The sequence below is a fragment of the Lycorma delicatula genome, chromosome 11 (assembly GCF_047948215.1).
Source record: "Lycorma delicatula isolate Av1 chromosome 11, ASM4794821v1, whole genome shotgun sequence".
Taxonomy (NCBI): domain Eukaryota; kingdom Metazoa; phylum Arthropoda; class Insecta; order Hemiptera; family Fulgoridae; genus Lycorma; species Lycorma delicatula.
Genome location: NC_134465.1, coordinates 57814440 through 57826569, shown reverse-complemented (window position 1 = coordinate 57826569; position 12130 = coordinate 57814440). Strand labels below are relative to the sequence as shown.

The 12130-nt window shown below is 31.1% G+C and overlaps 2 protein-coding genes across 5 annotated transcripts in view; one reads left to right on the top strand and one right to left on the bottom strand.

The window, feature by feature from the left end:
* The window catches only part of LOC142332273 (chitooligosaccharidolytic beta-N-acetylglucosaminidase-like), a 54978-nt gene that overhangs the window by 27713 nt on the left and 15135 nt on the right, over positions 1-12130 (bottom strand). The window contains exon 2 of one of the 2 annotated variants that reach the window (XM_075378600.1): positions 105-235. In XM_075378600.1, coding sequence (XP_075234715.1) covers positions 105-175 — 71 coding nt within the window. In that variant the 5' untranslated portion in view covers positions 176-235. Of the gene's footprint in view, positions 1-104; positions 371-12130 lie in introns of those variants that run through there. The other variant, XM_075378599.1, reaches the window with a different exon arrangement.
* The window catches only part of LOC142332274 (dymeclin), a 77324-nt gene continuing 72235 nt past the window's right edge, over positions 7042-12130 (top strand). For 2 of the 3 annotated variants that reach the window (XM_075378603.1, XM_075378601.1), the window contains exon 1: positions 7043-7217. The gene's annotated coding sequence lies outside the window, so the exon portion shown is untranslated. Of the gene's footprint in view, positions 7218-12130 lie in introns of all 3 variants that reach the window. The other variant, XM_075378602.1, reaches the window with a different exon arrangement.

Sequence of the window (12130 nt, the reverse complement as noted above, 5' to 3'; positions counted from 1 at the left end):
AGTTTTTTAATTAATAAAATATTTAAAAAATAAGATTATATTAATAAAAGAAAAAAAAATCAGATTAATGTTTCTAATGAATAGGTTTTCTGTATTTATATTACCTGAAAGTAGACCGTTGTCCTGTTGTAAAAACTGAGATAATGATGATATATATGAAAACTAAACTTGACATCCTAAATGTTATTTTATTTTATTTTTAAAACAAAAAAAAACATTTAAATGAATCTTGAATCTGTAAAAAGTAATTACATAAGCTTTATTCAATGTTCTTTCAATTTTAAATGTAAGTAAATAATATAATATGAATAAAGATAATTCTTAATTAAATGTTGTTAACATTACATGAAAAATTAAAACATAGATATTACTAAAGACATGATTCATACAGTATAACATAAATAAAACGAATGAAAACACTAATGTTCATTAACTAAACTAACACTTTTTTGCAGTAGGTAATTATTTAAATCATGCTGTAAACTTAATTTGAACAGCTGTTATAAAACAAGTGTTTTCATGCAGTTATTTCACCGTGTTGTAGCTACTGAATTACATTTTGTACAGATGTTACTTAACAACAAAACAGTATACAATTTAGTATATTAATTTTACCATTTCCTAATAAAGAGAAAAATAAAACTTAGCAAATATGTATATAATATTTCATAAATAGAATGAATGAGAAAAATTATTCATACATGACTATGTTATAAAGCAAGTTTTTTTTAAATTGTATGACTGGTCTTAACTGACTGGTTATTTCATACACTCATCAACGCCTGACTGGTCGATTCATTCGCTCATCAACACCCAACCTAAACTATTAAAGGTAGAGACACAAAAATTTGAGGGTATGTTCGTTTTATATAGTAGAGGTGTGCTAAAAAAAGGACTTTGCAAAATTTGACTTCTTAAGGGGTGAAATGATAATTAAGTTTTTTTTATTTTCTCAGCTTGAAAAAAAAATCGTCTTGATTTTTTATTTAAAATATTTGTTATAAAAATATTTCAAAATAAATATTTACGTTTTTCAATATCTTGCGTATGAGTGAGTGAAAGGAGGGGAAATTTGTACGAATAAAAATTTTAAAAAATCGTTGTTTTCATCTAAAATGAATGATTTATTTAGTCAGTTTTATATCATAAATATTCCTTACATAAAAATTCTCTTTGATGTTTATCTGGGGAGGCGAAATTTTTTTTTTATTAATTCAATGTATAAGCTTGAATCTTGTGTATCATGTGAAAATTTCCTTGCCTGACCGGGATTCGAACCTGGGACCTCCGGTTTAAAGCCCGAGACGCTACCACTCCATTTCACGATCTTGGCCAGATCGGCAAATTACGATACACTGTTATTATTAACCTGATGGTATTAATAACACCCCAATCGTACTCACCATTCCTAATTAAATAAATAAATTAAAAAGTCAAAATAAATAGAAAAAAAAGTTAAATAAAAATAAACACTTTTCTTTTTAATATTAGTATAGTATTTAATAGTGTTGGTATCGTGTTAAGCTTGATATAGATTTAAAATATGTCTGTGGAGTAGAGTAAAGTTGATGGAAATCGATACCTCATAAAGTCATTCTGATCGAAGGAGACATAGCTCTGCCTCTTTCGTTCGCTTACCTATCTCATTTACAGTATTCAAATGCTATGTAGAGAGGAGCGTGAAACAATCATAACTTAAATCGTTGATAATTGAAAGGAGTTTTCTTCATCACACGATTAAAAAGGTGAGAATTATTCAAGTTCTGTCGATTACGTACGGGAAATGTCCCGTCATTCAACATACGGAGGAACTTAGAAGTTAAAGGCTATGGTAAACTATTTGTACTTTAATTCGAAGTTCACAAAAATGAATTTATGCGAAATTCAAATTCAGTTCAGCTTTTCTCCCAGTAAAAAGATTATATTTTACTGAACAACTTTCCAAAGGTGATTTTGATGTGTATGTGCCTAGTTCTGAAGTAGGCTTTCAAACTCCAAAAAAAAATCCTGTAAAACTTCCGTCGCACTATATATAAATACTTTACACGTAAAAATACTTTTTTTTTATTAGGATGTAAAACTAAGTGCATCTTTATCAGCTTTTCAAATTTACGAATTACTTTAACGATTCATAGCCTTATGTTTGTGTGTGTGTGTGTGTGTGTGTGTGTGTGTGTGTACACCAGAATCCCTGTCACGGATTTGCCCGAGCTATATGGTTACGTGCGTTTCCCGTCGTCGTCATAACTTGCTTCGCTCGGCCTTCCGCTCTAGACACAGGGCTCTGCTTTTTGGACCCTACTATTTTATTAAACTCATTCTTGTGAGAATAATAATCGATATAAAAAAAAATGTAAATGTTCGTTTGTTCAAAATCTTAAATCTCCGAAAGTTCTTCACCGATTGTTTTAAAATTTTGACACAACGTTGCATTCGAATACGCGCGTATTTTTATATACCTAAGATGTCACACTTCTGATAAAAACATGCTTTTTTTGCAAAACAGCGCTATCTGTTGGACGTAAAAACAACACACGCTATACTAAATATTTTACGATTTCATTTCAATATTTCCGATATGTGTGTCCGCTATAGACTAAAAAATTACTGGACTGATTTACGCGGAGGAAAAATCGGAAAAAGTAAAACGGGAATAAGGTGAAAATGGAAAAAAGAAAAACGGGGAAAAGGAAATGTAAAGGGGAAAGGAGAAAAAAGAAAAGGGGAAAGAGAAACGGGAAAAGAAAGGGAGAGGGGAAGGAAAGGGGGAAATTGTGAAAAGTAAATAGAAAATGGGGGAAATGAAATGGGAATGTGGGAAAAGGAAACTGGGAAAGGGGGAAATGAAAGGAGAAAGGGAAAAGGGGAAAATGAAAGGGGGAAAAGAAAAGGGAGAAAGGGTAAAAGGGAAAAGGGAAAGGTTAAACTTTATAAAGTTCCGAAATGTTCATTTTGTTAATTTTTTATCAAACTTTCAATTGTGTTCATTTAATCAACATATATATTTATACAATACATACTCAAATCTAGCAATAGCAAAGCATTGCCAGGTCTGCTAGTGACAATTAAAAATTAAAGCCTTTTCAATTTATAAAAAAATTAGTGTATTGTAATCTCTTCAGTGCAACAGTTTGATCAATACAGGATCCAAAACTTTAAGTGATCTAAGAATGTGGATAAGACAGTTCAACCACCAAGCTTCGCGTTGTTTTCGATGCTTCTTGCAAAACCAGATACAGGTATCTCGCTTAATGAATGCCTCAGAGTTGGTCCAGTAATCTAGAATGACTTAATTTCAATTATCACACACTTTAGAAAACATAAATTTGTGATGACTGCAGACATCGAAAAAATGTACTGGTAAATATTAGTTAATGCTCAACAGACAAACCTACAGTTGATCTTCTGGAGGAAGGATCCTGCTAAACCACTAGAAGTATTCAAGTTATTGACACTCACATATGGAACAGCGTCCACACCTTACCTAGCTACAAGATCAGTTCAACAGCTTGCAATAGATTTTCTGCACTCACTTCCTGAAGGAGCCTCAGCCGCCCTGACAGATTTTTATGTGGATGACATAATGACAGGCGCAGACTCTATTAATGAAGCGCTTGAAATACAGACTCAATTATTAAAAATCCTGAAAGGCGGATGTTTTAAGCTAAGAAAGTGGTGCGCAAATGATTCAAGGTTATTACAAAACTTGTCTTATGATCAAGTGGAGGCTAAGTCAACTTATGATACAAATCATGATGACTCTGTCAAGACGTTAGGACTCCACTGGAATCCACAAGCAGATACATTTCACTTTGTTTTACAATTTGACAGTACCACTCCTAAACATGTTAGCAAAAGAATAACCCTTTCTGAGATTTCAAGAATTTTTGATCTGTTAGGTTTAATTGGGCCAGTTGTGCTGACAACGAAAATCCTCTTGCAAGATCTGTGGCAGCTAAAGCTGAGCTGGGGTGAAAGTGTTCCACTTCACATCCATAATGAATGGCTTAGAATTAGGAATTCATTTATTGCATTCAACCATTTAAAGATACCCAGATACATCAACGCTTCCGCAGATTGCGACTTGCAAATGCACACATATTCTGACGCCTAGGAAAGAGGATACGGTGCCTGCATATACCTGAGAAGTGAAGATAATCAAGGCAATATCAACATCATACTTGTGTGCTCAAAATCCAGAGTGGCTCCCCTCAAAAGGTTGACTTTACCAAGATTAAAGCTTTGTGGTGCCATGCTTGCTGCTGAATTTGCACAAAAAATGGCCAATCGTTAAAGCTTAAGGCCGTCAATCAACATTACTGGTCAGATTCCAAAATTGTTTTGTCTTGGATAGCATCACCCTCTACTAATTGGAATATATTCGTATCAAATAGATAGTAAAGATCCAAGAAATATCAGAACCATATATGTGGCGTCATGTTAAGAGCGAAGACAATCCTGTTGACATGTCTTCACGGGGCTCATCAGTTGACCAATTATTTAAATCATCACTTTGGTGGAATGGTCCACAGAGGCTGTCAGAAACCTCAAATTGGAATCGACCACAAGAATCCAAATATTCTGTAAATGAATTGCCGGAGCGCAGATCAACAAAATCATTTCACATTATTAACATGGAAGATGATTTTACTCACAGATTTTCATCATTCATTAAGCTCAAACTAGTAACTGCATACATTCTTAGATTCATAAACAATTTGAAATAGAAAAACAAAGATATAAAACAACAAGGACCATTACTAGTAACTGAACTAGGACAATCAGAAACCATTCTTGTAAAACTAAATCAAAGAAAGGAATTCAATTATGAATACAATCAATTAAGAAACGGCAAAGAATTAGAAACATCCAGCAAACTACTATCCCTGTCACCATTTATTGATAGCAACGAGGTCATCAGGGTAGGCGGTAGAATTAAAAATTCTGATTTCACTTACAATCAAACGCATCCAATTCTATTACCTTACAAAAGTCATTTAACAAGGCTCATCGCAAGGCATGAACACATAAGACAATTGCATGCCGGACCGCAAGCTCGACTCGCATCTCTTAGATTAAAACTTTGGCCGGTCAATGGCCGTAGACTTGCAAAACAAATAGTTTGTGAATATGCATAACCTGTTTTAGAGCTAAGCCAAGATTCATACAACAGCAAATGGGTGACCTACCCTGTTGAGCGAATGCAGTCAGTCAGACCATTTTTAAACGTCGGTGTTGACTATTGTGGACCAGTTGAAATACTTACTGCTCACAGACGTGGAGCTAAAGGCATTAAGGGTTACATATCTCTATTCATTTGTATGGCTACAAAGGCAATCCACTTACAGCTTGTCCAAGAATTGACTACAAATGCCTTCATTGCATCGTTTTTTCGCCCGCAGAGAAAAATGTTTCAAAATATTCAGCTATAATGCGAAGAATTTTGTTGGAGCTTGGAATGAGTTAAAGCAGCTATTTTCCTCACTAGCATATAATGAAAGGAAGGATCACTGCAGTTCTTTCTAATGACAATATAACTTGGAAATTCAGTCCTCCCAGGTCCCCGCATTTCGGTGAATTGTGGGAGGCAGGAGTCAAATCCGTAAACCATCACTTACTCAGAATAACTGGCAGTGCATCGCTCATTTATGAAGAATTAAATACAGTATTATGTCGTATTGAAGGCTGTCTGAATTCTTGTCCACTGACCCCTCTCTCTTCCGATCCTTCAGATCTAGCACCCTTAACCCCTTGGCATTTCTTAATAGGTCAACCACTCGCCATGATTTTCCAGAAGAAGAATACACGGAAACGAGTCGCAAACGTCTCAATAGATGGCAACGTAGATCCGCTGAGTGTAAGAAGTTCAGTAAATCTTCTGACTTTATATTATGTACACTAATTTTTGAATCTTATAGAATACTATAGGCCTGTTGATATTGATATTTGACAAAATTAGTGCAGAAAGATTTAAACGTGCGTATTGGGACGCGATAAGTCTATCTCTCATGCATTCAATAGCTGTAAGCATGCCTAAGAATCCCAATTTGGGTGAAGAATGTGTTTACACTGTGTTAGATGTGTGGTATGTATTCAAGAATTAAGTGAATATGCAAAATGATGAACAAAGATTTATTTAAAGTACACTTTATCCTAGAAATGGAGTTCTAAATTTGCTTTGTTATTACCAGTTACTCGCAAAATGTAAGTAAAAAAATAAATTCTAATATTAGAAACCATTAATATAAGATTAGAAACTATTTGTTTTATTTTACAGGAATGATGAAATTATAATTAGGTATACAGTAAGAATGTGTAACTATATTAATGAGTTAATGTTTTTAAAAACAATTTAATCTGTTTAGAGACAGAGTATTATGTCACTTATCCTCACTCTAATGTTATTTTTCGTAATTGCATATCATTTCTGGGGCTCTTTGGAAGATGATATGACATATGTTGGGCGAATGTCTATTCAAAGTTTTTGTTTTAAGTTTATATAATGGGCGAGGAAGATCCTGTTGACAAAGGGCTTTGTTTCTCTAATTTAATGCTGTTTCGTTAGCAGCAGTTGAAACTATTGGTAACTAAAAATCGATGTTTTGCATTCATTTTAAATACAGTAAAAAAGGTAAAAAATAAATAAATAAAAAGTACAATGCACTATATGGATAATGAATTTAATAAATCGAAACTATAATAGTGCATTCAAGTAACAGTAAGAATTAGCGTTTTCCATACGCCACGAATTTCACTTCTCATAAGTTAACTGGTCGACAGCCTGTTGTTGGGACACATAAATACATGATTCTTGAGAGAAATTAAAACGTAAATTTTAGACTAAGAATGTTTTAAGTTATTAAAGAAATTATACAAAATAAATAATTTTTACATTGCGACTGTTTAAGAAAAACAGTGTCGCAATCTGTGATCCCAATGCAATTATTACTGACGTGAGAAAAATTATAAAGTTATGTGAATAACAGAAAAGTGTAAAGAAATTGTATTTGAAAAATTTTTTTAACATAAAATCAGAGTTCAAAATCTAACAAGTCTTGTCAGCTACGTCAGTCTCAGCTGATGTTCAGCTGTTTGTCACATCTGAGTTCGTTTCTTCGCGTGTAATTATGATATTTGTGAAAGAAATGTGTAGCTATGTGTAGGTAATTATTATAATCTTCAGTTTTTAAAGCGTGCAAAGATAGTTAGTTAATCTGGTGAGTATTAACATATTTATTACTACTTTGAAACTAATAGGTGTGATTTAGTGTATACGTCCATATTTTCATTGACTTTTAGTATCTTTTTATAATCAAAATTTTCTATGTATCTTTTAGTAATGAATTTAGGTTGTCATTTAACACTTTAAAAAAAAATTCAAAATGTTTCGCCGTCTTACTGCTCCTTAATTCTAAAATAGCATCAGTTAAATTTAGGTAACCTATAAATTTAACTATGTTCAAGTCAAAACTGTCAGAATTTATATTTGTCACAAGTGTTGTTCGTTTTTTTACAAAAGCACAGACATATAAATGCGCATTCAATCATACAGTCGCTATTATTTAAATAACATTTTACATTTTTGTACCAGTGTTATACGTTTAGGTTATTTATTTATTTAACCTTAATTACAGATAACTTTTTTCTCTTTCAGGATTTGAAGTATTTTTTTTTATGTGATTAATAATAGTTTATAATATATATTGGTAACCTTCTGTACCTTTTAGTTTTTATAAATTTCAAAGTTATTATAACACTTGTAACCGTCTTATTTGAATATGTACCATAGCTTTTTGTGATTGTCAGGTGTGAAATAGAACCTGAGAGAGAAAGTAGCAATTCAATATAGTAAATTGAGGTAAAGAAATAAAGTAAAGAATTTTCTAGTTTTTTCAATTACTTCATTTTAACTATAATCTCTTTGAAAGTGAAAATCATTGACATATTTTGTATTTCTTGGTATTAAATATAATTGTTATATTTAATTTAATAATATTCTTTACCTTTTTATGTCTACATGTGTTACCCTTATCTATATCTTTATCATTATTGAATCTAATTCAAAGATTCAGCGATTCATCATTACATGGAATCAGCATAGTCTAATCAAACATAACCTACACTTCCTTTGCTTGCTAACCTTGTCTGATTAATGTTAAAAATAAAAATTATATATAATACATATATAAGTTTTATCATGTCAAGTTGCATAATAAAAAATTATGTTTTCTTGTAATGGCGAAGGTAATAATGTTTTGAATTACTGTGCTGTTTATGTAAATGTGGTCATAAGGAAAGCCAATGGACAAAAGTTCTGTGTTTGTTAAATACAAAGTGATTACATTACAATAGTGTATGATATTACAATTGTTGATAATTGTTAAATTTCTAAACAGTGTACAGTAGATGATAGGAAAAATGTGAACCCTTTGGAATTATTTCCATAATTAAAAAGGGGTATCTTATTTATCATTATATTAATTATGAAAAAATTAATCAATTATTCTTTTAATTTATGAAATAGTTGCATTATTTTCTTATAAGAATGGGTAATAAAATATTGTCTGTAAATTGCACACACATTAGATTTATAATTCCATGTTCAGAATCATACCTACAGTAATTTAATTGTTCAGTTATTGCCAAGTATAGATACTGTAGAATCATGTTTATCTGAGTTTCAGTAAATTGAACTTTAAATAGTCTCAAGCACAAGTCCAATTCCAAATAAAGTTTAGTCAAGTCAAAACACCCAAAAATATTGTAGTATAATAACTTGTTATATCATTGATTATTGACAAAAACATTACATATTACACTTTTTTTTAATACTGTAAACACAGCAAGAAAGGAAAAATTAAGAAACAGCACTATATGAATATTGGTAACTAGTCTAGAACCACATTTTGGATTGGTATACCATTTCCAACATAAAATTAATTATAGTAATAAGAATTTATTATTGTGGTTTACAATTGTAAACCATAAATATCCCTATAGTTAAAAAAATCTGCATTACAACTAATTAAAATGAATAACAAGCTATAGCAAAATGTTTAACAAGTAATATGTTAGTATCAAGGTCACTGAAGCAACCCAAACATCTTCAGTTCAGTTATAATTAGAAACGTTACCATTCATATTCTTATAAACATTCATTAGTAGTTGATTGTTTGATCAGGAACCCTACATCAAAATCTGGCTCCAGAACCTAACCTCATTACGTTGTATGTGCTACCTTTTCTAAAAAAAAAATCGTAAAATGTTATAAAGTATCTTTTTTTCCTTTTTCTGTTCAGCCTCCGGAACCACAGTCAGGATTACTTCATTCAGAGGATGAATGAGGATTATATGTATGAGTGTAAATGAAGTGTAGTCTTTTACAGTCTCAGATCGAACATTTCTTAGTTGTGTGGTTAATTGAAACCCAACCACCAAAGACCACCGGTATCCACGATCTAGTATTCAAATCCATATAAAAGTAACTGCCTTTACGAGGATTTGAGCATTAGAACTCTCGACTTCAAAATTAACTGATTTACAAAGACGCATTCACCACTAGACCAACCCAGTGGGTTGTTATGATAGTACCTACCTTTATAAATTGGATAGCAAATATGTTTTCATATAACAAATTACAATATTTTACCATCTGCCTTGTTATGTTTCTGTTACCCTTTGATGTTAACCATTCATCTATTTAAGATATCAAACGCAGATTTGCATTAGCTTTGAGAGCTTTTAAGTAGAAAAGAAACTGCTGTTATGAAAGAAAGAAACAAGTCTATGAGAAAAGAAATATTCTTTAAAATATTTGTGTGGCGTATAGCAGCACTTTATGATAATGAATTGTTAACAGTAAAAATATTAATTGTTGCTTTTGAGGTTTGGAGTTGCTGGAGAATGTTTAAAATTAGGTGAGTTGATAAAGAACAAAAATGAAAAGAGGTTTTAAAATTAAACGGAAAAGAGAAAAGTTTATGATAAAATTTTGTGAAAAGATGGACAAGGCCGATGAGCAGTGTATTAAGCCATTTACGATTAGTGAATTTGGTTCTAGAAGGAAATTTAGTTAATAAAAAAGTTGAAGGAAGATGATTATAAGAATTTTGAAAGGATTAGATAATATAGGATATAGGATAATATAGGATGTACAAGATTTATTGAGATTAAGAAATTTGTATACAATGTGTATCAAACTAGTCAGATGTACTGAAGGTAAAGAAAATAATAATGTTTGTAGTTTTGAAATTATTTCATTTAGACAAACAGATTTTTTTTCTGCTTAGGCTCTGAAACCACCGTCAGAATTACTTATGAGAATGATATATGTGAGTGTAAATTAAGTGTAATCTTGTAGTCTCAGTTCGACCATCCCTGATATATGTGGTTAATTGAAACCCAACCACCAAAGAAAACCGGTATCCATAATCTAGTATTCAAATCCATATAAAAGTAACTACTGCCTTTACTAAGATTTGAATCTTAGAACTCTCAACTTCAAAATCAGCTGATTTGCGAAGACGCATTCACCACTACACCAACCTGGAGGGTCAGACAAACAAATTATTTTATGTAAAGTACACTCCTTACTTTCTGATGTACAGAGTATAGACTTAATATTATCCACACTTGTCAGTGCTGTTGAGATTTTTAAGAGTCTCAGTTTTACCATCCCTGATATATGTGGTTAATTGAAACCCAACCACCAAAGAACACCGGTATCCATAATCTAGTATTCAAATCCATATAAAAGTAACTACTGCCTTTACGAAGATTTGAATCTTAGAACTCTCAACTTCAAAATCAGCTGATTTGCGAAGATGCGTTCACCACTACCCCAACCTGGCGGGTCAGACAAACAGATTATTTTATGTAAAGTACACTCCTTACTTTCTGATGTACGGAGTATAGACTTAATATTATCCACACTTGTCAGTGCTGTTGATGAGATTTTTAACAACTTCTTAGAGAAAAAAATAAAATATGAAAACAATCACCTTTAGGCTCTAAATCCAATTTAATTATTAAAACCCGTTATTTTTTATATGTTCTAACATGATTGTAAAATGTTTTGGCCGTATTTCACCCTGCCATGAATTAAAAGGATGTTTTTTTACTCTCTTATTCGATTTTCATAAAAATTTAATTGCTTTAATGCCCCATATATGTTGTTTCATAATAATAAATTTCATATTGTGAATTCACCTCTTGCAGAGATATTAAGTAAAATGGATGTCAACATATACATATACATACATGATCATGTGTACACAGACATCAACTAAATATATATATAAAAAAATTACTATCCTATGTTTTCATGTTTCACTTTTGTATTTAGGGATTTCAAAATGTCAAGAAATGAAAAACCCGGTAGCCAAAATTCTGACCCATAACCATACTTTTTCTTTGGAAAGTAACAGTTACACATTAAAGGTAACTTTATGGTTAATCCAGACTGAATGCAGTTTTATCAAGTTTAGTGTATTTGTTATTAATTGTATTTATAGAGATCAGTTCTTTCTCAACAACAAATATAAATTCAGGATTGAAAATAATTAAATGCATAAGGAAAGAATGAAATTATTTATCTTATCAGAATAAATTCGTTGATAAGCTATGATTTTATACTTTATATTTTAATTCATTCTATGTTTTTTTACAGATTTAAATGTTTATACTATTTGAGTTAATGCATAAAAAGATATGAGATGTATCGTTATATAACTAGTACATTTCAACATTGATAATAATCTTATTCACTCTGTTATCCACGTATACTATCTGCAGTTTATAACTATGCACTGCAGATATATTTTTCACTATTTTAAATACTAATTTTTACCTGTTGATTAATCATTGGGTAAAAAAAGAATTTTAAAATAAATAAAAATGTGTACATGAGAGCTCAAGTCCATAAATCTAATATTAAAGTTTATGGTATTTTTTATGTAGCTTCAAAGTATTTCTTTAAAGAATTGTATCGTGCAAATCATTTGAATGAAAATGTTCAACATAATAAAATCTTGTTCTTTTCTGTGTTATTCATGAGTTTCATTTCATTTAAAGAAAATCTTTAAGAATTATTCATAAAACACTCCTTTCAGCTATTTTTCAACGTTCCGAA